Source organism: Plasmodium falciparum (genome assembly GCF_000002765.6).
Source record: "Plasmodium falciparum 3D7 genome assembly, chromosome: 3".
In the NCBI taxonomy this organism is placed as follows: Eukaryota; Apicomplexa; class Aconoidasida; order Haemosporida; family Plasmodiidae; genus Plasmodium; species Plasmodium falciparum.
Genome location: NC_000521.4, coordinates 223,934 through 249,479, shown reverse-complemented (window position 1 = coordinate 249,479; position 25,546 = coordinate 223,934). Strand labels below are relative to the sequence as shown.

General features: G+C 19.4%; 5 protein-coding genes across 5 annotated transcripts; 4 read left to right on the top strand and 1 right to left on the bottom strand.

The window, feature by feature from the left end:
- Positions 1-1,209: 1,209 nt before the first annotated feature.
- PF3D7_0305100 (conserved Plasmodium protein, unknown function) lies at positions 1,210-13,146 on the top strand (the record flags this gene model as incomplete). The annotated part of the gene is made up of 1 exon (XM_001351091.2): positions 1,210-13,146. The coding sequence occupies one exon, from the start codon at positions 1,210-1,212 to the stop codon at positions 13,144-13,146; it is 11,937 nt and encodes a 3,978-aa protein (XP_001351127.1).
- Positions 13,147-14,145: 999 nt separating this feature from the next.
- On the top strand, positions 14,146-15,422 carry PF3D7_0305000 (elongation factor Ts; the record flags this gene model as incomplete). The annotated part of the gene is made up of 2 exons (XM_001351090.1): positions 14,146-15,183; positions 15,288-15,422. 2 exons carry the CDS (start codon positions 14,146-14,148, stop codon positions 15,420-15,422), a joined length of 1,173 nt encoding a protein of 390 aa, XP_001351126.1.
- A 1,752-nt stretch (positions 15,423-17,174) lies between these two features.
- Positions 17,175-17,687, top strand: PF3D7_0304900 (conserved protein, unknown function; the record flags this gene model as incomplete). The annotated part of the gene is made up of 1 exon (XM_001351089.1): positions 17,175-17,687. One exon carries the CDS (start codon positions 17,175-17,177, stop codon positions 17,685-17,687), a length of 513 nt encoding a protein of 170 aa, XP_001351125.1.
- Positions 17,688-18,082: 395 nt separating this feature from the next.
- On the bottom strand, positions 18,083-22,423 carry PF3D7_0304800 (conserved Plasmodium membrane protein, unknown function; the record flags this gene model as incomplete). The annotated part of the gene is made up of 1 exon (XM_001351088.2): positions 18,083-22,423. The coding sequence occupies one exon, from the start codon at positions 22,421-22,423 to the stop codon at positions 18,083-18,085; it is 4,341 nt and encodes a 1,446-aa protein (XP_001351124.1).
- Positions 22,424-23,686: 1,263 nt separating this feature from the next.
- On the top strand, positions 23,687-25,320 carry PF3D7_0304700 (conserved Plasmodium protein, unknown function; the record flags this gene model as incomplete). The annotated part of the gene is made up of 3 exons (XM_001351087.2): positions 23,687-23,747; positions 23,836-23,892; positions 24,020-25,320. The coding sequence occupies 3 exons, from the start codon at positions 23,687-23,689 to the stop codon at positions 25,318-25,320; spliced, it is 1,419 nt and encodes a 472-aa protein (XP_001351123.2).
- Between the last annotated feature and the right edge of the window lie 226 nt (positions 25,321-25,546).

Below are 25,546 nucleotides of genomic sequence, written 5' to 3'. Positions count from 1 at the left end.
AATGCAACGGAACATATTTCTTGTATATACTTACATAAATTAAAATATATATATATATATATATATATATATATATATATATGACTACACAATTCACAAGTTGTTTTTTTCATCTAAAGCCAATCTGATTTTTAAAAACAAAAAAAAGAAAAAAAATATAGAAAGATACATGAATTTGTTCTTATATTGTCTTACACATATTTAACATCTATATTTTGAAATATACCGATTATAAAATTTAATCACTTCATTTAAAAATATGTTTTTATTAGATTTTTTATGTGAAATATTTTTATAAATTTATTCTGTGTTTCTAATAGGATGGATAACAACCCTTCTTTCCTATTATTACATACAAAGGATATTCATATGCATAATGTGTAGAGCTCTCTCCCTCAAAAAAAAAAAAAAAAAGAAGAAAAGAAAAAATAGGAAGAGGGGTATTTTTTTTTTTTTTTTTTTTTTTTTCTAATGTTCTATATGAATATGTTTTTCCTTTTTTTGTATTAATTGAATTATAAAGACAAAAAAAAAAAAAATAATAAAATAAAGTGATCAAATAAAATAAAACAAAATGAATTTCTTACATTACTTCTATAAAATAATATAATTTTGCTTTCTATATTATTAAGAGGCCTTTCTTTTTATCTGACAAAAATATATATATTATGAAAATATTAAGACAGAGATATAAAATTACGTATTGAATAACATGTGTAATAGCACATTTTGCGCTTCCTAATATATATATATATATATATATATATATATATTATACATATATATAAAGATATACATGTAATATTGTATCTAAATATTAATATTATTTAAATATTTTGTACGTTTGAATAGTAGGAAAGTATTTTTTTTTTTTTATTTCTTATATTCACATAGATGAATATATATATATATATATATATATCCGTTCAACAATAGGTATATAGCTATCATCACAATATAAAGATTATATGTATAATTATGAAATGATATGCTTTATGTATATTTATAAAGAATTATATAATATGTTACTTGAATTTTCTTTTAATGTGTACGAGAATTGTAACTTAATATATAGTAATTTGATAAATAGGAATGAATATGATATAGATAAAAACTTCTATATATATTAAATATATATATATATATATATATATATATATATAACATTTTTGATAATAATATGTTAGATAATTTGAATAATTTTCGAATATGAATTTGTTAAATAATAATTTGTTTTATGAAAAAAAAAATAGATATGAAGAAAATGAATTAAATTATTCAAAAAGTTTTCTTGAAGAATATTCATTGAATAGTATAAAAAAAAATTATGATAATAATTTATGTGTAAAATGTACATGTTTGCAAGGAATGAATAGTTCGTGTGAGATAAATAAAATTGATGAAGATATAATAAAACAAAAAAATGTGTTGGATAATAATATATTTAATCCTCAAAATAATATCATTTTAAATAATAATATAAATAATAATAATAATATTCATAATAATATTCATAATAATGTTCATAATAATGTTCATAATAATAATAGTAATATTATATATCCTTTAAATTCAGCTAATATCAATGTATTGTATGAATCTCAAAATAATTTTTGTGCTTTACATGAATGTGTAGATACTCAATACCATGCAAATATGAAAAATACATTAATTAATTCCCATTCAATAAATAATAATATGAATAATATATTTAATACAAAAAAGAGTAATACTCATAATATTTTTCATACAAATAATAATTTAAAAAATTTGTTATGTCAAAATATTCATAATATTCCAAGTAACAATATAAATAATTCAAATCATCCTATTTATAATACTTTATATAAAAATTTTAAAAATATTCCCAATCAAAATATAAATATATCCACTCAAAATATAAGTACATCAAATGATAATATAAATAATAACACTCAGAGTATAAATAATAACAATATAAACAATAATTATATTAATAGTAACAATAATTATATTAATAGTAACAATATTAATAATAATAATAATAATAATATTAATATTTGTGGTCAACCTTTTAATAATTATTTATATTCAAATTTAAACAATAATGTAAGTCAACAATTACCGCCAAATTTATCACAAGTTTTAAATAAAAATCAAATATTAAATCAAGGCAATAAAGAAGTTGAACAACAAAATTCAAATAATATATTAAATAAAAATATTAATTTAAATATTCCTTATCCTTATATTCATAATACAAATAAATATGTTGATAACCATAACAACAATATTTTCAGCACACTAGATTATATTAAACTTAAACAATTCAATAATACTCAAATAAATAATAATGCCTTATTATATCCTAATTTAAATATCAATACATTGAATAATATGAATAATAATAATAATTTGTCAAATCACGATTTTAATAAACCAAATTATGTTAAAAATGGAATGAACCATAAATATGCCACAGCTGTGGTAAGTAGAAATAATCCACTAGATATTTTGACTACTTCTATGGGTATAAACCATCAAATGAATATAAACCATAAAATGAATACAAACCAACCGTCAAGTACAATAATAGCACCTGCTGCTATAAATCAGTCATCTAATACCATTAAATCTGTTGGGATAAATCATCCATCGAATGTTATGTCAGCAGTTGATATTCATACGAACGGATTAGGAAATTTACAAATAACCAATATTGGCACTAATACATTAACACCCAATTTAGGTATAACTAGCCATCCGCAATTTAATGTCACAAATTTTGATCCAAGCCAAAACAATCCGTTAATATACTGTTCAGAAAATAGAAATGTTTCTGACAAAATTGAAAGTGAAAATACTTATCAGTTCGTTCATACAAATAATGATTTAATTTCTAATAATCATTTATATAAAGAAATGTATAACAAGAGTAATACTGTTGATAATAATCCGTATGATGGTCAATATAAAAAAAAAAAGTCTTGTTATTTGTTAAATAACCAAAATTTTAATTATGAATTAAATAAAGAAGAAAATGTGGAAATTAGGAACAATCTAATTGCAAATAAATGTATGAATTTAAATGAAAGTAGAATGATAAATAAATCGGGTTATAATATTTATGTGCAAGATAAATGTGGTGCTGATCAATTTAGTGGTGATCAATTTAGGGGTTATGATAAATATAGCGGTGATCAATTTAGGGGTTATGATAAACATAACGATTATGATGAAAAGTTAAGAAGAATTTCGGTTCATATGGGAGATAAACGTGAACATAAAAGAGGTTATATTTCTAATAGAGTATCTGTAAGGAGTTATAATAATAATGATGAAGATGATAAATATGGAGAACACCATATGTGTGGTATATATGATGAACGCGGTACATCTGGTCCACAATTTGTTAGCGCCTCAAAACGTCATCACCCATTTAATGATGATAATTATAGGGAGAATATTCCTGTGAATCATAAAAAAGAAAAATGGCTAACAAATAAAAATGATGAAAAATATATTAGCACTGATGAATATTCAACAGATTCTGAAAAAAGTGGAAAGGAAATATATAAAAAATATTCTACATATGATAATAAAAGGGAGGAAAGAAAAATACATTTAAATCAAACTTTTTATAAAGATGAAAAAAAAAATAAAAAAGAATATGCATCTAATTATTCCCATTCGCGTACATCATCTAACATGTCTTCTTGTTCGTCTTCATCTTTTTTTACAAGCAATTTAAAAGAAAAGAGGAAAAAAAGAAAAATGAATAAAGAACCCTTGCACGCTACTGTAACTAAAAAGAAAAAAAGACCTACGGTCATCGACTTTTTAAATGAAAAATGGAACCGCAATTCTTATAATGATGATATAAGTAATAAAAGTGTAGATAGTATAACCAAAAAGGAGGAAGAAAAAAAATATGGTTATTATAAAGATGAAGAAAAAAAAAAATATGGTTATTATAAAGATGAAGAAAATCACAATAGTGACCATGATTATCATGATAATGATGAAAATGAAGAATTGAATAACAAGAATAATTATTTATCTTCTTCTAGAGAACATAAAGAAAATGATAAAATGAAGATTCACAAAGAATGGGACAAAAAGGAAGAAACAAAGGAATCGAAAATTGCACCGCACAATAAAAGTTACAATGGAAGTACAGAGGAAAGTGATAAAATAGATGAGACCATGAATGATCATAAGAATGATAATAAAATTAATAATATGAATGATAATATAACCAAGGACACCGTTAAACGTAGAGGTCGAAAACCAAAAGCATTAAGTCAACCAAATAAAAATACCGTTGAAGAGGGGATGCCAAACGAGAGTGAAGAAACATATGAAAGCACAAGTTCTAATAAAAGTTGTGCATTATATGATTGTGTTAAAAATATTGAAGAGGTCGAAGGGTGTAGTTTAGAAGTTGGTGAGGAAGAAGAAGAAGGAGAAGAAGAAGAAACAGATAATGAAACAGAAAAGGAAATATATGACAAAATGAATGACAAAATAAGTAACGAATCATATATAAGAAATGATACCAGAAGCCATTCCAAATTAAATAATATTGTTGATGAGAGTGGAGAACAAAACGATGTTAACAAATTGAAATACAAAGAAAAAGAAACGATAGCACAAAATGTACAACAAAATAATGATATAAAGGAAGAACAAAGAAAAGAAGACATAAATAATAGCTGTAATGAAAGTGTATTATCATCAGAAAATGAATCATCTAGCGAATATACAGATAATTCATTAGAAGGAGAATCAGATGAAGCTTTTGATTATTTAATGGAATCATGCTCAGAAGAAGTAACCAGAACGGACACATCATGTAATAATAATAATAATAATAATAATAATAATATATATGACAGTATAGAAAATGATATTTGTGATAATAAATTTGGAGGTATAAATATTGGTAGTTTTAATAAAAATGATGTAATACATAGTGATGTAGAGAATAGTTGTATAAAAGGAGGATATAAAAAAGAAAAAAATAATAATATAATAAATAATAATAATAATAATAATTGTAGTAGTAGTAATAATAATTGTAGTAGTAGTAATAATAATTGTAGTAGTAGTAATAATAATTGTAGTAGTAATATTATTAATAATAGTGAAAATCTAACAAATGATCATTTTTATGATCATTTACCAAATGTACAATTTTGTTCATATATACAAAATAAAAAAAACAAAGAAAAAAATATATTGTTATCAAAAAAAATAGTAATTATAAAAAATGATATACTTATAAATAATAAATCGTTTCCTTTTTACAGCATCAAACGAAAAATGAAAGATTTGATTAAAGAAGAAAAGGATAAAAGACAAATTGAAGATTTCAAAGAGAATGGGGAAAGAAAAAAATATATTAAGCAGTATTATATTTATAAAAATGTTTTAAAAAATATCCGTTGGTATAGATCAGAAAATGATGAGAATAATTTAGCAAGTTGTTTAATTAAAGAAAATGAATATATATATAGTAATTTAAAAAATATGGAATATATAAAAAAGCGAAAAATATTAATTTATATACATAAGTATTTTCTTAAAAAGAAAATCAATATATATGAATATATAATATTATTGTCTTATTTATTTTATAAGAAATCTAAATATTTAGGTATTAATAAAGTATATATGTATAATACTATGAAGAAATTATCACCATATTTATGGTTATTAAATAAAAAATGTAATGATATAGAAATACGTAATTTTTTTTATTATTTAAGTAATTTATATATATTACATGATTATTTTATATTTAGAATAAATATATTTTTTTTTAATTGGTTTTTATTACATATATATAAAATAAAATTAAAAAATACATCATATATAGAAGATATAAATTTATTATCAAATATTATGATAGGTTTTTTATCAAATAAAAAATTTCGAAATTATTCTATGGTCTTTTTAATAAATGTAGTACTACAGAAAAATACAGGGAAATCATTATATAAAGGATTAAATTATAATTATGTGTGTGCCTTATATATAACCTTCTTTTCGAAGGTAATATGCTTATCAGAGGGATACAAAAAATATATGAAAACATGTGAGCATTTTTTGAAAAGAAATAATTTAAATGATGTATTGATTTGTAGAAAAGAAGAATATGAAATAAGAGAGAAAAAAGAAATAAAAAATAAAGGTGATATGAATTATACAAATAGTATAGAATATCAAGAGGACAAAACAAATAAAGAGTATATAATGAATAAATTAAAAATGCATGAAAATATATCCATAAGACAAGATCTGATAATGTTGTATATTTTATATATGTCTAAAAATAATTATTGTATATATATAAATATTTTGAAACATATTTTTATTGATGTTATAAAATTTAAATTAAATTATAATTTTAACAAGATTAAAATTAAAAGTAAATTTCTTTATAAGAAAATTTATCGATGTTTCAAAAATATAAAAAAAAATATGAGCAAGTTAAATAAGAGGAATATGAAAGGAATAAGAAAAAAAGGGAACACATTAGGAGATAACACCAAAGATAATAAAAGAAATAAATATAATAAAAAAAATATATATAATAAAAAAAATAAACATAATAAAAATAATAATATATATAATAACAAACGTTATGATCATATTTTATACGAATTTGATTGTAATAAGAATTATTCATTGGTATACTTATTTATAGGTATACTCATAGAATACATATCCTTCTGCTTCGATGATAAAATTAATCTATATTTCCAGGATGCACAATGTGTTAAGGAAGGGTATTCATCATTATTTATGTATCTCAAGGAATATACAAATATCATATTCAAATATATGAAATTCATTACAATAGATGTTAGTAGAAAATATGAAAACATATGGATAAGAAATATTTTCACCTTAATTAATTTAAAAAAAATGGATACTTTAGATAATTATTTTGATACTTGTTCGATAGAATATATAGATAACAGTGTATGTGATGATTATAATGATAAGAACATGAATCATATTCATAGTAACATTGAAGGAAGTAATAATAATAATAATAATAATAATAATAATTATAATTATAATAATTATAATAATAATAATTATAATTATAATTGTAATAATATTTATAATTTGGATCCTATATTTTTGAAACATAGAAAAATTAATATTAATAACGAATCAGATATATTTGTGGAGAGAGATGCAAATAATAAATATTTAGAAGACAAACATATAGAACAAAATAATATAATATCATTATTTAATAATGATGTAAGTAATGTAGATATTAACAAAATATATGTTAATAATATTTATGATGAAGAAGAAAAAAAAAAAGAAAAACTTTATAATTATGGTAATATTGAAAAAAATGTTGATATCAAAATGTCAAATAATTTAAATATACATGATATAAGAACAAATATAATGTGTAATGATAACGATATATTTATAGATAAGAGCAAAAATTTTGGTACAAACAAAATGTTTGAAAATAAGAACAATTTTGATGGTTATACATATGATATGGATAAATATAATATAGCTCATATAAAAGATGAAAAGAGTTATAATAATAAGAACTTATCAAATTATTATAATAATTATAATTTTATAGAAAGTACTTTTTATATGTTATGTAAATGTTTATTATTATTTAATAAGAATATATTATTTCGAACAATATTTGATATATTATTTTTATTTTTTATTAATAAAATAAGAGTAGAGGTTCTTATTCATTTTTTATCGATGATATATACCAAGAAACAAAGTAACTTGGGTAAAATAATAAAAAATATATTAATAAAAAATAAGAATCCTATTCTTTTACAAAATATATATGTAATAAATTATTTATTAAAAAGAAATATATTCAACATGGATGATGATATATATTTTGCTGATACAAAAAATATATCTATGGTACCTTTTTATTCATTTTATTTTTCGCGTTGTGAAATACAAAAAAAAAATATATTGAATAGAAAAAAAAAGGAAATATTAAATAAACAAAAAATGGAAATATTAAATAAACAAAAAAAGGAAATATTAAATAAACAAAAAAAGGAAATATTAAATATATGGAATAGCTCCAATTCTGTAGACTCACGTTTGTATATAAAATGTTGTTCTTGTATTTTTTTATCATATATTATTTTTTTTTCTTTAATTTTTAAGAATTTGGAAATGTATTATATGCACTTTACTAAATTTTCTTTTAACTTGAAAAATATGTCTGATTACAGAAGAATAAAAATGAAGAAGCAAAAAAAAAAAAAAAAAAAAAAAAAAAAAGCTATTATGGAGGATATGTATATTAATAAAAACAAATATTATGATACAGAAATGTGTAAAAAACAAGATGAGATGAAAAATATATTAATGAATGATATGCAATATTTCAAAAATATAATTCAAACAAATAACGATAATAATAAAGAGAAGGACAACACAAAAGATATTTTAGAAGATCATTTTTTTTTGTATGAAAATTTAAATGCTGATGATTTGGTTTATCATATATTGTATCCTATGAAATATATATCCAAAAAAAAAGACCTTCTGAGTAATAGTTATGCAAAAGATGATACGTTTCTTTTTCTTAATAAAAGGATGTTATGTGTATATTACAATATTCACAATAAATATGAAAAGGGTATATCAGGAGAGCATTTATATGAATGGAGAAATGGTCATATTAATAGAAGAGATGATAAAATAATATATAAAAAAGAAAAACACGAAGAAAAAAATAAAACCATAATAGTAAATAATAATAATAATAATAATAATGAAAATAATAATGACAGCAATAATGACAAGAATAATAATAATTATCATTATTGGTCTTTCCCCCAAATGGATGATTTTATAAACAAATATGGTTATCTTACAAATAAATATGACATACATATATATACCGTCATAAATAATTATAATCTCCATATTACAGACAAAATGTTGTATTTATTAATGTTGATGTTTAACCACCATATTGCGAAGAAAAAACAAAGAAAAAATGGTGATAATGTTGTAGGGATAGGAAACAACACAGATTTTAATTTATTTAATAATATAGAAAGGAATGTAGAAATAAATGAGAAAAATGTAATAGAAGAATTTTATTTCGTGGATGAATATATTGCTTATCATATTTTATATTTATTATATGAAACAAAAAATAAATATGATGATGTAAATATTACAAATGTGTATACAAAAATGCATGGAGATATATTAAAAATAAATTTGGATAAAAAATATAAAAAGAAATTATGTAGTAATAATAAACATCATATGAATAAAAACATAAATAAAGCAGAACAAATATATGATCATTATATGAGTGTTATGAGTTTTATTGATAAATGGAATAAAAATAATATAGAGTATAATAATAAAAAAAAAAAAACAAATATGAAAACTAGAAGAAATAAATATACAAATATTGTTATAGATATATATCCATTAATATTTATGTCCTTAGTCAAATTATTAAACGGTACCATCAAAATTAATGATAATGTACAAACAAAAGCATTTGATGTAAAGAATGAAATTTTCCCATTGAATTTACACATATATGCTGAATTAAATACTAAGGATGAATGTGAACAAATACATGAAATGTCTATTTTATATGGAGATGTTATATCTTCTAATTATAATACTTTAAAGAATTGTCTATGTACTGAATTTTTTTCTACAAAAAATGAAGGTAACATGAACAAAAGATATAAAAACAACAATATAAGTAATAATTTTATAAAGAATAAATATATGAATGATACATATGAAAACTGTTCTTTTAATAAATTAAAAAGGAATCATAGAAATTGTATATCTCCCCTCATCCCCCCCCTAAAAAAAAAAAAAAAAACAAAGGATAGACATTTTTGTGATATATTAAGAAATTATGATAATATAAATTATTCGATATATGGTAACTTGATTGTAAAATTATTATATAAAGAAATAAAAAATGATTTTTTCTTATGTCAAGAATATTATGATGAAAATTTATACATATATAGAAGCTTATTAATAATTTTGTTGAATAAATATTTTTGCTCAGGATATAATTTTTTCTCTTTTAAAAAAAAGTTTGTCTTTTTCTTTATTCAACGATTATTTAGATTATTATGTTTTAGATTGATGTGTTTGTTTCTTTCAACGGTTCATCTGAATAAGTTTACGAGTGAAATAATAATTATAGATGATAAATTTTTGATAGAAAATTATAAACTGCATGTTAGGAAGAAGAGGAGGATACAAATAAAAGAGCAGGGAACCAAAAAGAGAAAACGTTTTTTTGATAAAAAGTCGTATAATCTGTATAAGAATTATACCGAAAATTTTTATTTTAATTCTAACTTGTTGGAATGTATGGATGGTGTGATGAGTGACGACGTCCAAGTGGATGATGAGGATGAAAATGTTGATGAAGAGGATGAGCAAGAAGAAGATGATCAGGAAGAAGATGATCAGGAAGAAGATTATCAAGAAGAAGATTATCAAGAAGAAGATTATCAAGAAGAAGATTATCAAGAAGAAGATTATCAAGAAGGTGATTATGATGAAGGACAAAATTGTGGTAGAAAACAAAATTATAGTAAAAAACAAAATTGTGATGTTATAGAAAACGTTTATTTTCATAAAAAAGAAGACACCGGAAAACACCATTTTGTATCAACATTAAAGAATGATGATGATAATATTGTGAAGACAGATTTAAGAGATATAAAAAAAAAAAAAAAGACGATTATTATTTATAAGCCATTTGTAGCCTTTGGAAGTTTAATTATGACAAAAAGGGAAGTATTAAGATTGAAATTGTTGAAAGAAGGGGAAATTAAAAGGGAAAATATATATATAAATAGGAGTATATTGAAGAATAAGAATAAGAGTATTCACCAGAAAAATATTCCCAACATAAACAATAATAATAATAATAATAATAATAATGACAATTTTAATAATAATAATAATACATATTGTAAATATAACAATAATTATAATTATAATTGTAGTAATAATTATAATTATAATTGTAGTAATAATTATTATTCAAATCAACGTATTGATAAAGATTCCGTACACATGTCAATCATATCCATTATCATGTTACTAAACGTACTAAGAAAGAATTGTAATTATTCTCTTATGATAAATTTTTACATAAATATGTTAATAGAAAAATTTTTAGAAAAGAAGAAATATATGCATATTGATGATTATTATTTAATAAATAGTTATTCTGTAAAATTAATAAATCCTTTACATAATTTCCATAAGGTTGAATTTTATATATGCAGTGAAAATAATTCCATAAAAAAAAAAATGGAACAAATCAATAATGGATATAAATTTTATTCTTCATCATGTAAATTAAAAATATTTGAAATCATTTTTTATTATACATTAAAAGTGTATTTATGTTTTATAAATAAAAATTATATAGGTACCTTTATATCAAAAATAGCAAGGATGAATAATATATATACGAATGAAAATATTCATTTCAAATTTAAAATTAATAAATTACTTTGTAATACACTGAATAATTTATTAATAGAACAAATGATTAATATAAAATTAAATAAAAATATTTTAATCAATATTATATCTGCATGTAAGTTTTTTTTTATATCTCTACTGGATGAAACACAATGTCCTCATTTACTTTTAAATGATTATGTTCTTGATATATCGGATTTTATACAAGGAAATTATAATCCTTTATGGAATGACCAGCGTGTTGTAAAACAAGCTCAAAAGTGTGTTCAAGAAAAATCGCTCTATCTTGTTGGTAATTCACAAGGGTATCGGTTCTACGCTTTGGAGGATGAAAAATATGCACGTGGCCAGTATATTTTGGATAACAAAGATGCAAAATATGATTGTACATATGAATTAGTTAATACAAGGTTTGTAGCTAAGGATGACATACAACATGGTGAAGACATAAAAAATGTTGAAGACATAAAACATGTTGAAGACACAAAAAATGTTGAAGACATAAAAAATGTTGAAGATATAAAACATGTTGAAGACACAAAAAATGTTGAAGACATAAAAAATGTTGAAGACATAAAAAATGTTGAAGACATAAAAAATGTTGAAGACATACAAGATGTAAGTCTCATTCCTCATGATAATGTCCCACATTATAATGACAAAAAATTGTACATTCCACTACATGACGAAATAAAGTATACAGATCGTGCTAACAATGATTTAGGTAATAATAAGGATACATTAAATATATATAATAATAATAATGTGATGATAAGAAATTGTCCTAATTCAAGTGTAAGAATAATATATAAAAGAAAAATGAACATAAATTATGAAGACCATTATTATAATAATAATAATAATAATAATGTGGGTATGATGAGAAGTCGTGTGATATATATGAAACCTAATGATATAAATAAATTAATATACTCCTTTGAAAGATTAAATGAAAATATATTCGATTGTGCTGATTATATATATAAACATATTTTTAAAAATAAGAAAGAAAAAATAAATGACGAAAAAAAATTCTATAAAAATATTTATTTATGGTATTTGAATTGTATTCATATTATTAATTTACAAATATATGTAATGTGTCACTTTTATAATAATTATCATAATACTACAATTCATATAAAAAATAAGAAGAAAAATGTAAACATAAATAATATGAACAATAATAATAATAATAATAATAATAATAATATTCTATACCATTCTTTACAAATCAATATGAATATAATAAAAGGAATTAATAAGATAAAACATAATGTTGAACGATATCTAAAAGAAACTAAGCAATATTATGAAATTATAAAAAATAAAGAAGAAATAAAAGAAGGAAAAAAAAAAAAAGACAATAAAAATGAAACAAAATATTCTCTTGTACAAAATAATCAAACGGATGCAAATATATTCAATATAACTAATGAGGAATGTATCGAAGATTATGAAGAATTAAATTCATTTTTAGATTTTAACTTAGATAAACAATCAGGTATATTGTTGGAAGGTACTACAACTAATACAAATAATAATTTATTAGATCAAAAGGTTAATGAAAATGTTTATAAAATGTCTAATTATCTGGTGGATGAGGACTGGTTAATGTATATACGGTCTCTAATCTGAAACACGAAAAAGCGAATTATCATATGTATTAAAAAATATATTTAATAATGCTTAATATATTATCTCAAAAAAAGAAAACCACAATTATATTATACATACATACATATATATATATATATATATGGATACATTTTTGTATATTTGTTCTTATATTTTCTTTATAGTAAAATATATATTTGTAAACTATTAAAAATAAAGAGGGGGAAATTAAGAAAAACCTTTTTTTTTTTATATTCAATTTTATATTGTGTACATTTTTTCAATTCTTATTTATTATATTATATGATTGTATTTTAATTTTTTTTTTTTTTTCTTTTTTTTTTGGTTCATATATTACGTCAATTTTATTTATATATATTTTAACAACGATTTATATGGGAAAACCCCAGAAGTACGCTTAATATAAAAAATATCTTTGTTATTTGTGCCCTTCAAATAAAAAAATATATATAAGAACAAAATTAAATATAAGTAATATTGAAGAGAAATAAAAATATTGGGAATTTAAGAAAATTAAAAATAAAACTATTATTTGTAAATAAATGAAATATATATATATATATATTAAGCTATTTTAAAAAAAAATATATATAAAAGTTTAATATACTATATATATATTATATATATATTTATTTATTTATTTTTATTTTTGTTTCCCTTTATTTTGTGTAATGGTCATTACTTATCCTTTCATGCAATATACTCATTTTAAAGATTAATGTATGGGTTTTTAAATATATATTTCTCATATAAAAAAAAGAAAGGAAATTAAGAAAAAAAAAAATATATATATATATATATATATATATATATATATATATATATTATATTTATTTATTATAATGTAACTGGCGTTTCTTTTTTTTTTTTTTTTTTTTTTTTAATTTTTCCTTTCCTTTCCTTTTATTTTAATTTATAAATTTTTTTTTCTTAATTTTTCACCTTCATGTAAAGACTTTGAGTAGTCTTTAAGATCTCATAATTTTATAAACCAATGAAATGAAATTGTTTTATTTTTTCTTGTTAAGCTTTCTGAGCAGTTATATAATTGCGTTTTCTTTTAAAAGTACGCAGAGTGCACATTTTATATTATCTGTGGGGAGATGTAATGAAAATTACGGTAATAATATTAAGAAAAATAGATTATATTCTACAAATAATGATCATTTAAAATTATTAAAATATGTAAGAGAAGTTACTAATGCTAGTATACAATTATGTAATAAAGCTTTGAAAGAATGTAACAATGATGTAGATAAAGCAATTGAACATGTTAGGAAAAATACCAAAAGTTCAACATTTGTTTCAACAAATATTAAAGTAAAAAAAGAAGGATTAGTAGCTAGCCAAATAAAAGATGACAAAATAGTTTTGTTAGAACTTTTAACTGACTCTGATTTTGTTGCACGAAATAAAATGTTTGTTCAGTTTGTTTACAGCTTATTGAATGTTACATTGGATAATGACCTGTCCGTTGGAAATTGTAAAAATGCTGGGGATAATAAAAATAGTGAAGACGGTTACACAACGAGTGGTAATATCCTAAGTAATAATAATATAATGGATGAAATATTAAGTCTTCCTTATGTAGATGAAGAGAATAAAAGCAACAGTACCATGAGAGAACAACTAAATTATCTACGAAATATTTTTAGAGAAGATATAAAAATTGGAAGGTTTTCAAAATATAGTAAGAAAAATCCAAACGAATTTTTACATTATTATATACATAACAAATTGGATGATCATGTGGGCTTATCAGGAGTTCTTTTAGTTCTTCATATAAATAATTTAGATGAAATATTAAAAACTAAAAAAGAAGATATTGTGAACTTTGCAAATGATTTATCTATGCATATTATATCCGCTAAACCAGCTAGTGTTTCCATCGATACATTAAATCCAAAAATTACTAAAAAAGAAATGGATATTATTCGAGATGGGTTGAAGGATATGAAAAAACCAGAAAATATTTTAAATAATATGATACAGGGGAAAATGAAGAAATTTTATAGTTCCATAGTATTCCTAGAGCAGGTAAAAATATAAAACTATAAATATAAGCACATATGTATATATATATATATATATATTATGAATATATTTTATACTATTATAACATTTTACTTTCCAACTTGTAGGAATATATGCTGGATGAAACAAAAAGAAAAGTTTCTCAAGTAATTAAAGATTTTGGTAAAGATCACAATATTAATATAAGTGTTAATCATTTTAATTATTTCGCTATAGGAGAAAAAAACGTTCTTATGGAATGATAAAAAAAAAAAAAAAAAAAGAAAAAAGAAAAAAGAAAAAAGAAAAAAGAAAAAAGAAAAAAGAAATTACATGTTCTTATCAATAATTCACATTTGTTTTGTACAATATATATATATTTATATATATTTATTTTTTTTTTTTGTATTATTCAACATAAAGTCAATTTGATAGACATACAAACTGATACGTACATAATATATATATATATATATATAATTATTTATTTATTTATTCATTATTTTTATTTTTTTGAAATTATATTTAGAAGAATAAATAATTTTTAATCATATAATAAGAATTATTTAAAATTTTTTTTTTTTTTTTTTTTGTTTCTTGTTTCTACTTTTTATTTTTTGACAAATTTATATAAAACTTCATTCTTAAAAATTTACTTTATTACCGTAAAATTAAAATATATTATCTATCATATTTACAATATAGCAACATTAGTAAATAGCATATGTAAGTATTATTATATATATGCAGTACAAATTAAAAAAAAAAAAAAAAAATTATTAATATATTGTAAATATATTTAAATATATATTATTTTATATATATAATTATCATACATGTAAATTAAAAATTTCTTTTAAATATATATTTTAAATTTTCATATTTATAAAAATGAATTAAAAAAAATAAATACAGTTACAATATATAATATTTTTTTCTTAATAAGTTATTAAAGTCCTTTTATTTTTCTTTTATATTTATTTAAAAAAAAAAAAAATTATATATATATTAATATATATATATCTATTTATTTATTTATATCATTTAATCCAAATAAATATAAATTTATATTTATAAATAAAACAATGAAAGTATTTAAAAATTGAGGTTTTTTTCTGGGTTTTGTTTAATATGTATATAAAATATATTATATATATATATATATTAAATATATTATTATATAGTAACAAATTACTTATTAATTATATGTAATGTTCCTTTTTTTTTTTTTTTTTTTATAATATATATATGATTTCATTTTTCTCATTATTGAATTTAATTATAAAAAGGAAAGGAAACTACTTACTTATATCATTATATAATATTTAATAAAATTAACCTTGTAAATTCATTTTTATAATGAATATTTGAAAAATTAAGTAATATAACATTTAAAAATGTTATGTGGATAATAACCTCCTGAACTTGAAAAATATATGTATTGTTCATCATCATATGAGGGAATAATATATAAAACCATTTGAAAATATGGAATATAACATAATATAATATAATATAATACAATATAAAAGTGTTTTTTTTTTTTTTTTTTTTTTTTTTTTTTTTGAATATGTTAAATAAATATAATTATATTTATATTTATTTATTTTATTTTTAAGGCCTCATAATTTTCTTACACCATATGTTAAATATAACATATATGTTATTAATCAATAGAAAAATGTAGGAAAATTGTTATAAAAATATGGTCTTTTCATAATTATAATTATTGAAAATGTGTTAACAATTTCGATCGCGTTTCTTATATTATATTACATAAATATATGGATAAATAATTAAGTATACATTTTGTATGCATTTAAAATTAATAAAATAAAATAAGAGAGTAAAATGATAACATTATTAAATTTTATTGTAATATGATTGAGAGTATTATTTATTAACTATCTACATATATATATGTGCATTTATTTATGTATGTATATATTTATCGTTTTATTATTTTATTTATGTATACCATTGAATTATTTTAATTTTTTTTTTTTTTTTTTAAAATGAGTGAACAAATACTTTTCGACAATTTCCCTTTAACGTTTCTAAACAAGGATGCGAGTGAAGATTATGAAGACAAGAATGAGAAGACGTATCGCGAAAAAATAAAGAACATTATAGAGGATTTGAAATCGTTACGTATAGAAATAAATGAAAAGTATTCAATAAGAAGTATGCTAGAGGAGAAATTAACTTTATTACAAAAAGAAGAACAAACAAAAGAGAACAATATGAAATACATAATGAACTTCAGTGAACATAATATATACGAAAGAGAAGTTTTAAATTATCAGAAAAATATTGCACATTTAAAAAAACAAATACAAACAAGTAATAGCAAAATCAAATTATTACTAGAAAAAGAATTTAAAGTAAGAAAGCAGCTACAAATAAATTATATGAATTTATATGATATATTAAATGAAAGAATTGAATATATTGTTGAGAATTATGTAAAACATAGAAAATGCTCATGTGCAATATATGCTTACAAGCAAGAGAAAAAGGAAGAATAATCCTAAGAAAATAATATTAAGTGGATTTATAAAATTTAATACATACATATATATATATATATATATATATATATATATTTAAATCCTTTTAGTTTTAATTTATTAATTTATTATTATTATTTATTTATTATTTTATTTTTTTTTTGTGTTAACTGTTTCGTATTTGATATTATATTTTTAAATTAGACAATTTATTTATTCATGTCTTTTATTTTTTTCATATTTATTAAAAACTATAATTTGATTTATCATAAATTTTAAAACAAACTAATAAAATATGTATATTTAATAAATAAATAAATATATATATATATATATGTATGTATATTTTTGTATGAAGAAATATGTATAGAAACAAAAAAGCAAATTAATAATAAGAAAAAAAGAAATATATTTTAAAATGAATTTCTTTGTATATATGTATTTATAGGGATATAAAATTTTTTATTAAATACAAATTTTAATATTTTATATATTTCTTTTAAAGAAGAAAAAATGTATGTATATTCACATAAAAAAATAAGGAAATGTATAGAAAAAAAGAACTTTAAAAAATATATATTTTTTTTTTTTTTTTTTAATGAATCTATAGCAAATACTCGTAGGACATAAAAAAAATTAAAATTTTTTTGTTTCAATATTTTAAAGAATTGGAAAATATCTAAATATATTTTATATAAAAAATTACAGCATTCTTTTAAATTTAATGTAGATTTACTTATATTATCGTAATGATCCATGTGTACAAATTTTTTTTCTGCTCGAAATATTGTTATATCCTTGGAATTATTATGTGTGTAATATTTTTTTAATATATGGTATAGATATAAACAGTTTTCATGTATTAGATTAATTATACATTTAAAAAATATATGACAATAATTTTTAAAGTAGATATACTCAAAAGTTTTATTTTTATGATAACTTTTTATTATTCCATCTTTGTTTTTGATTTTCTCTTTTTTTTTTGTTTGCATCTTATTATATGAAATTAAAATACTATAATGAGTAGATGTTGTGGTATAATTTATCATATCATTATTTATGGAATAGATATGGAAATGATTACAAATCCATTTTTTTTTTTTTTTTTGATATTTTTCGTTAATTAAAAATAAAACATTATCACTATATTTTTTCTTTTTTACATATTGATTATGAAATTTTAATGAGCTATTAAATGAATGAGTTGTATATGTATTTACATATATATTATTATTATTATTATTATTATTATGATTTCCTATTGTTGTTTGTCCTTTATATTTCATTTTTATAATGTTGTAATATTTTCTCATATATTTTAATTCCTTAGCAAAATAATTATCATAATAAACAAAGAGTTTGCATGTATTTTTATGTGTATATAAATATTTATTTTCTTGCTCTTTACCTGAAGAGGTTGCCTGATAATTATTTGTTATAAATAATAAAGGAAAAATTAAATTATAAAAGAGTTGACAAATGAAAAAGTTATAGTTACATAAACAATATATGATATTTCTAAAAGTAGTTGAATAAATATGTATATAACAATTTTCACTATAATATTCGTTTAATAATTTTATCATATTATTTGAAATAATTTTATAATTTCTTGAAAATTTTTTTAGTTTTTTATATAAAAATAGTGGTACATTATATTGTCTTAAATATGTCTGATTATTATCGTCTTCATAATTTTTTTTTTTTTTCTTTCTCCATAATAAGAAAAATTGCAAATATGTACTATATACATACAGAACATGATTATTTTTTATAATATTTTTTATATGATAATAGGAATTATGAATATTTCTTATATTTTTTCTCTGCCACGTATATATATCATAATAAAATGAGTTGTCACATTGGTTAATATTAATATCAGAGTTATTTTTTATTATTTCATCATAATTTTGATTTTGTGTTATATGTAACGATTTCATATTATTTGAATATTTTTTATCCTTCAGATGACAGTTGATAATGTGTTGATCATTTATACACATTTTATATAGAATTGTTATATAATTATTTTTTATAATATCCTTTTTTTCTTTATTTCTGTTTCTGTTTTTTGTATTTTTTGTATCTTTTGTATCTTTTGTATTTTCTGTAGGAGCTAGCCAATTTAAATGATACGTGAACATATTTTTAATACGAATTACATGGAAATATTTTTCTAAATAAAAAATGACAGCAGAATATATTTTTTTAATATAAAGAAGAAGAAATATATAATGAAAAGCATAGTAATACAAATTTTTATGTAAGACATTTTTATATTTTGTAATGAACATATATTTTATAGATTTATTTTGAAATGGTATGTAATAACTGTTTTTTTCCCTTTTTTTTTTTTTTTTTATATCAAATAAATAATATGACAAAATATTATAAAATGTAAAAACATGTGAAGCAGCCATATAATTGTACGTTTTACATTCTAATATTTTAATAAAAAAATCAAAATTGACATGTATATATTTTACCATTTTATTTTCTAAATGAGCATATAAATCAAATATATAATTTTCTGTATATTTGAAATGTATAGGTGTATATTTCCAAATTATAAAATTATTATTTTTATTATGAACATTTAGAACTTTATATATATTTTTACATATTCTTTTGTTTATATATATATATATATATATATTTTTATTGTACCATTCTGTTTTCTCTTTCATATAATCTTTAATATTACTTATATTTTGAAATGACAATAATTTGTTTGGACTTAAATAATATTTATATGATTTCTTTTTAGATATAACTTCTTTTACATTTATTTTATTACAAGATGGGAAAATATATGTGTGTAATTTTTTTTTTTTTTTTCCCATTTTTCTCTTATATTTTTGAAAAATAAACTTACTTTTGTTTATGTACATTTTGAGATATATAAAAAAAAACATTTTTTTGGCATTCCATATATATTGACATTTTGGATCAATTTTGGCTAGCTCATTAAGGAAATGATGTATTTTTTGGCAAAATATGTCACTTTTTATTTTTTTTAAAATATGTACAAGAATGTAATAGAAGTTGTAGTAATTATTATTATGTAATAAAGATATGTAAACACATAATGTGGTATAGTAGATAAGTTTTATATATAAATTCTTTTTTTCCCTTTTACAATTATATGTTATCATTCTGTATGTTGTTATTACTGTTGTTGGTTTTTTTTTTTTGATTGTTGCTGCTTGTAATTTTGTTCTGTTTCCTATTTTTTTTATATTTGTTGTGGTGATTGCACAACGTTTAACATATTCAAATTTTAACATCAAAGGGTTACAAGTCAGACTGGGTAAAACATATGGAAATTTTTTTTTTTTTTCATGATGACAATAGAAAAACTTGTAAATAAAATGTATTAAATATTGTTTGATAAGCGTAGGAATAAAATTAAATCGGTTGATTGAAAAAAATGATTTAAATAAGAATTGAAGGTTATTACTAAAATATCTTTGTGTGATTATTTTTTTTAACAATATATATAATATTTCAAATGTATTATTTTGTTTCCTATTATTATTATTATTATGAATATCATAATATTTGAGTATAATATATAAAAGAGTATAATCTTTTATGTTAAACATTTTCAATTCTTTAAAAGAATTTATACATTTTATTTGATAGTTTGATTTAATAATTTTTTTTTTTTCAGTATTAAATGAAATGGGATTTGAATAATTATATATTCTTAAGTAATTTAAATATATGTGATTAAAGAAATATAATGATTTTTTACATATAATAAGAATTGGTTTCTTTTTTTTTTCTCGATATATATGTATATGGAAAAAATGATTATTATATAACTTTTGTATATCTAAATATTTTAATTTATAAAAATGTGTGATTATAGCTTCTTCATATAAATCTTTACAATACTTAATATTGATGTGTTTTTTTTTTTTTTTCTTAATATTATTGTAATGATGATAATAGACATCATGATATAATAACTTCTTATATCTATATTTTTTATTTATTAGATTGTTTAAATTCCAATTTGTAAAGTAAAAAAAAAACAAGAATAAAAAAAGTAATTTATCTTTATTTTTTATAATATTATTTTCATAATGTAATAGGGATATTATATAAGTACAAAATGAACAGAATGTTTTTTCCTTATCATATTTACATTTTTTTTTTTTTTTTTTTTTTATTCTTTTTAAATGGATATGATACAAAAAATAAAGTATTTTTAAAAGATAATAATTCCATATAACTTCAGGAGCATTATATAACTCTTTATATTCTTGATAATATAACATATTTTCATGACAATTATAATTTTTGCAAATATTATGTGTAATATGATTTTTTACATATTTGTCATTTTTACATATATTAAAATGATTAGATTTCCGATCAGTTGTATTATATTCATCATTTATATAATTTTGTTTTTTTTTATAATTTGCACTAGTCTTTATGTTTTTTTTTTTTTTTTCTCTCTTCCTTAATATTATTTGAGAAAAAAAATCCCATATATCTTTATCCCCTTTCTTTTTTTTTTCTGTTGAATCACCAAAATTGATACTTTTCGAATAAAATAAATTTTCAACACTTAACTCTTCACATGAACATATTTCAATGTTGTAATATTTTCCATATTTCCCGTAAAAAATATTTATGAGCTTTTTTGAAATATAATATGTTAACACATGTTCAAAAAAAGAATAGCATTTTAAGGTCTCACCATTTAATAATAAAAAGGTTTCAAAACTGATCATTATGATTCATCTTATTTATATGTTATTAATAAAAGAAAAATAAAAAAATAAAAAAAATAAAAAATAAAAAATAAAAATAAAAAATAAAAATAATGAATAAAGAATAAAAAATAAAAAGTATAACAAAGGAGGGAAGATGAAATGAAAATATAAAAATCATGAATTATTTTTTTTTTTTTTTTTTTTTTTTTAAATACGGAAAAATAAGAAATATATAAAATATAATATTATGTGGAAGGTAAAAATGGGATATATAAATATTCAATTTTAAAATGAATGAATAAATAATATCGAAACATGTGTGAGCACATACAATATATATATATATATATATATATATATATATATATATATTTATTATTTTAAAAAAAGAAATTTACCAAATCGACATTTTTGTTTTTTTGAAGACAAAGGTTTAAGAATGTATAAATTTTGTCATATATTATTTCATATATATATATTATATGGAACAATAGAACACATATATAAGATGTTAATAAGATATTACAATATAATTTACAACTGTTTTTGTACTAGCATATATTTTTTTGAAAGAACTTATAAGATATTTGTATATCTAAATTTTAGTATTTATAATTTATTATTTCATATATAAAAATGTAATAACCATATATAAATTTTCAACATTTTTTCTAGAAAATAATATGTATAAGTGTAATTTTTTTTTTTTTTTTTTTTTTTTTTGGAATTTGTAAAATGTTGCAAAGTGTAACTCACAGTGTGGAAGAAAAAGAAAAAAAATGGACTCCAACAAATTATATATAATAGTTATATTTTATTTGTTTAAATTCGTAAAAATTTTAGATTATTTATAATAAGGTTATGCCCTTCCTTGTGGTCTCTTCTTTTTTTTTTTTTTTTTTTGATTTTTTGTAACTATATATATATATATATATATTCCTGTATGTATTGTAACATAATGTTGTATAAGACAATAAACATTATGAGGAAAAATAAATTCATCTTAAAACCACAAAAATATAAATAAAATGTTGATATGTTTTTTTTTAATTAAAAATGTTAAAAAAAATAATAAAATATAAAAATGTAGATCGTTTTAATTATCATTATGGATAAAAAAAAAAAAAAAAAAAAAAAATATAATATAATATAATATAATATAATAAGAATAATACGAAATATTTATAAAATTTTATTTTAAAAAATTTATCATTTATCAATATTAAGATTATAAATGTAACTACATAGATCATAGGTTGTACGAAGGTATCCTTTATTATAATGAAAAGGTTATTTCTATTAATATATGCTATCACCATATTTTCAATTTATCTAATCAATGGTTAATACAATTAAAATAAACGAAAATAAATATATACATATGTATATATGTATCTATATTATATATATGTTTTTTTTTTTTTTAATAGGTGCAATAAAAAATGAAAGTTACAGAAAAAAAAAGTCATTGATGAGTATCATATTTGGTTAGATCTAAAAAGAAATATAAATATTATATTATATTATATATATATATATATATATATATATATATATATATATATATTTATTTATTTATTTATATGTGTATATATATATTTTTTTATATTGTAGGAAATTTGTTAACCAAATATAAGAGGAAAAAAAAGTCTTCTTTGAATTCTTCAAAAAGTGAGTCAGATAGTAGTGTTCCCACCGAACTTGAAGACCAAGTAAATTATGAAATTTATAGGAATGAAAATATTTCGAATGAAGATGAAGAAGATATAGCAAGAGATGAATGTAATAAACTATATGATGAATTATACGAAGAACGAGATAAGGATGATAATTATGAAGATACATATGATAATAATAATTATGGAATGAAAAAAATAACGAATCGTCATATATTAAATTTACATTTAGGAGAGCATGTTCCTATGGAAAATAAAAAGCATGATTCGGTTAAACAGGTTATTTTATTTCAGAATTATTATAAAGACAATATAATAAATGAACATTCAAATAATATTAGAAAAGACGAATATTCATTTAATTCTATTTATCATCCTAAAGAAAAAGAAAAAGAAAAAGAAAAAGTAAAAAAGCGTCGACCCAAAAGTATGGATTTCGAATCTAAAAGTTATGGTACATTTAAAGAGGAAAATGACCAAAAAAAAAAAAAAAACAGATGGAGTACTATTGGATTTTCAAGGAAAAAAATAAATAATTTTGATTATATTGATGATATAAATGTATCATATTTTTCTTATGAAGAAGATAATAAATCAGAAAATAAGGAAAAAAAATATACACAAGAATTTTATGGAGTTACAGGTATATTTGCGTGGACCTATGAAGACGCATTAATTTTAAATACTAAACCTACAAGAACTCAAAGTTCACCACATATAACTGAAAGTAATGTAAAGGAAGAATATGAAAAAAAAAATTATGACGATGAAATTGATTTATTTTATAATTGTATTAAAGAAGAAAAAAAAAAGAGGGAAATGGAAAAGGAGGAAAAAAAACAAAAAGAAAAACAAAATATAGATTTAAAAAACAAAAATGGAAACGATATCTTAAATGATGAAGATTTATTAGAAAATACACCTCATAAAGAAAAACATAATTATTCATGTGTAACAAGTAATAAAAGTGCTTATCATGAAATTCTTGAAAATCAAAAAAAAGAAGAATTAAACGAATTAAAATATTATTTGGATTTATTGGAAGAAAAAAAAAAAGAAAACATGGAAAAAATAAATCTCAGACGTTCATCCTCTTTATCCCCATTTAATACAAATGAAAATTCAAATTCGGATTTTCATCTTGAAAAAAATGAGGACAAAAAATTAATGCTGAATGAAAAAATACACGTCTCAAAAGATAATATAAGTGAGTATTCGTGTTGTATTGAATATATTTGATATGAACAATTGATAAGAAAAAAAAAAAAAAAAAAAAAAAAAAAAAATAGAAAGATTTGTATATAATTATGAGAAAATAAATAAATATAAATATAAATATATATATATATATATATATATATATATATATATTGTTATTATAATATTTTGTGTTACTGCTATATAATATATTTATTATTCCGAAGAAAGTTCTTTAAAAGGGCATATTTTTTGCTATACATGAATA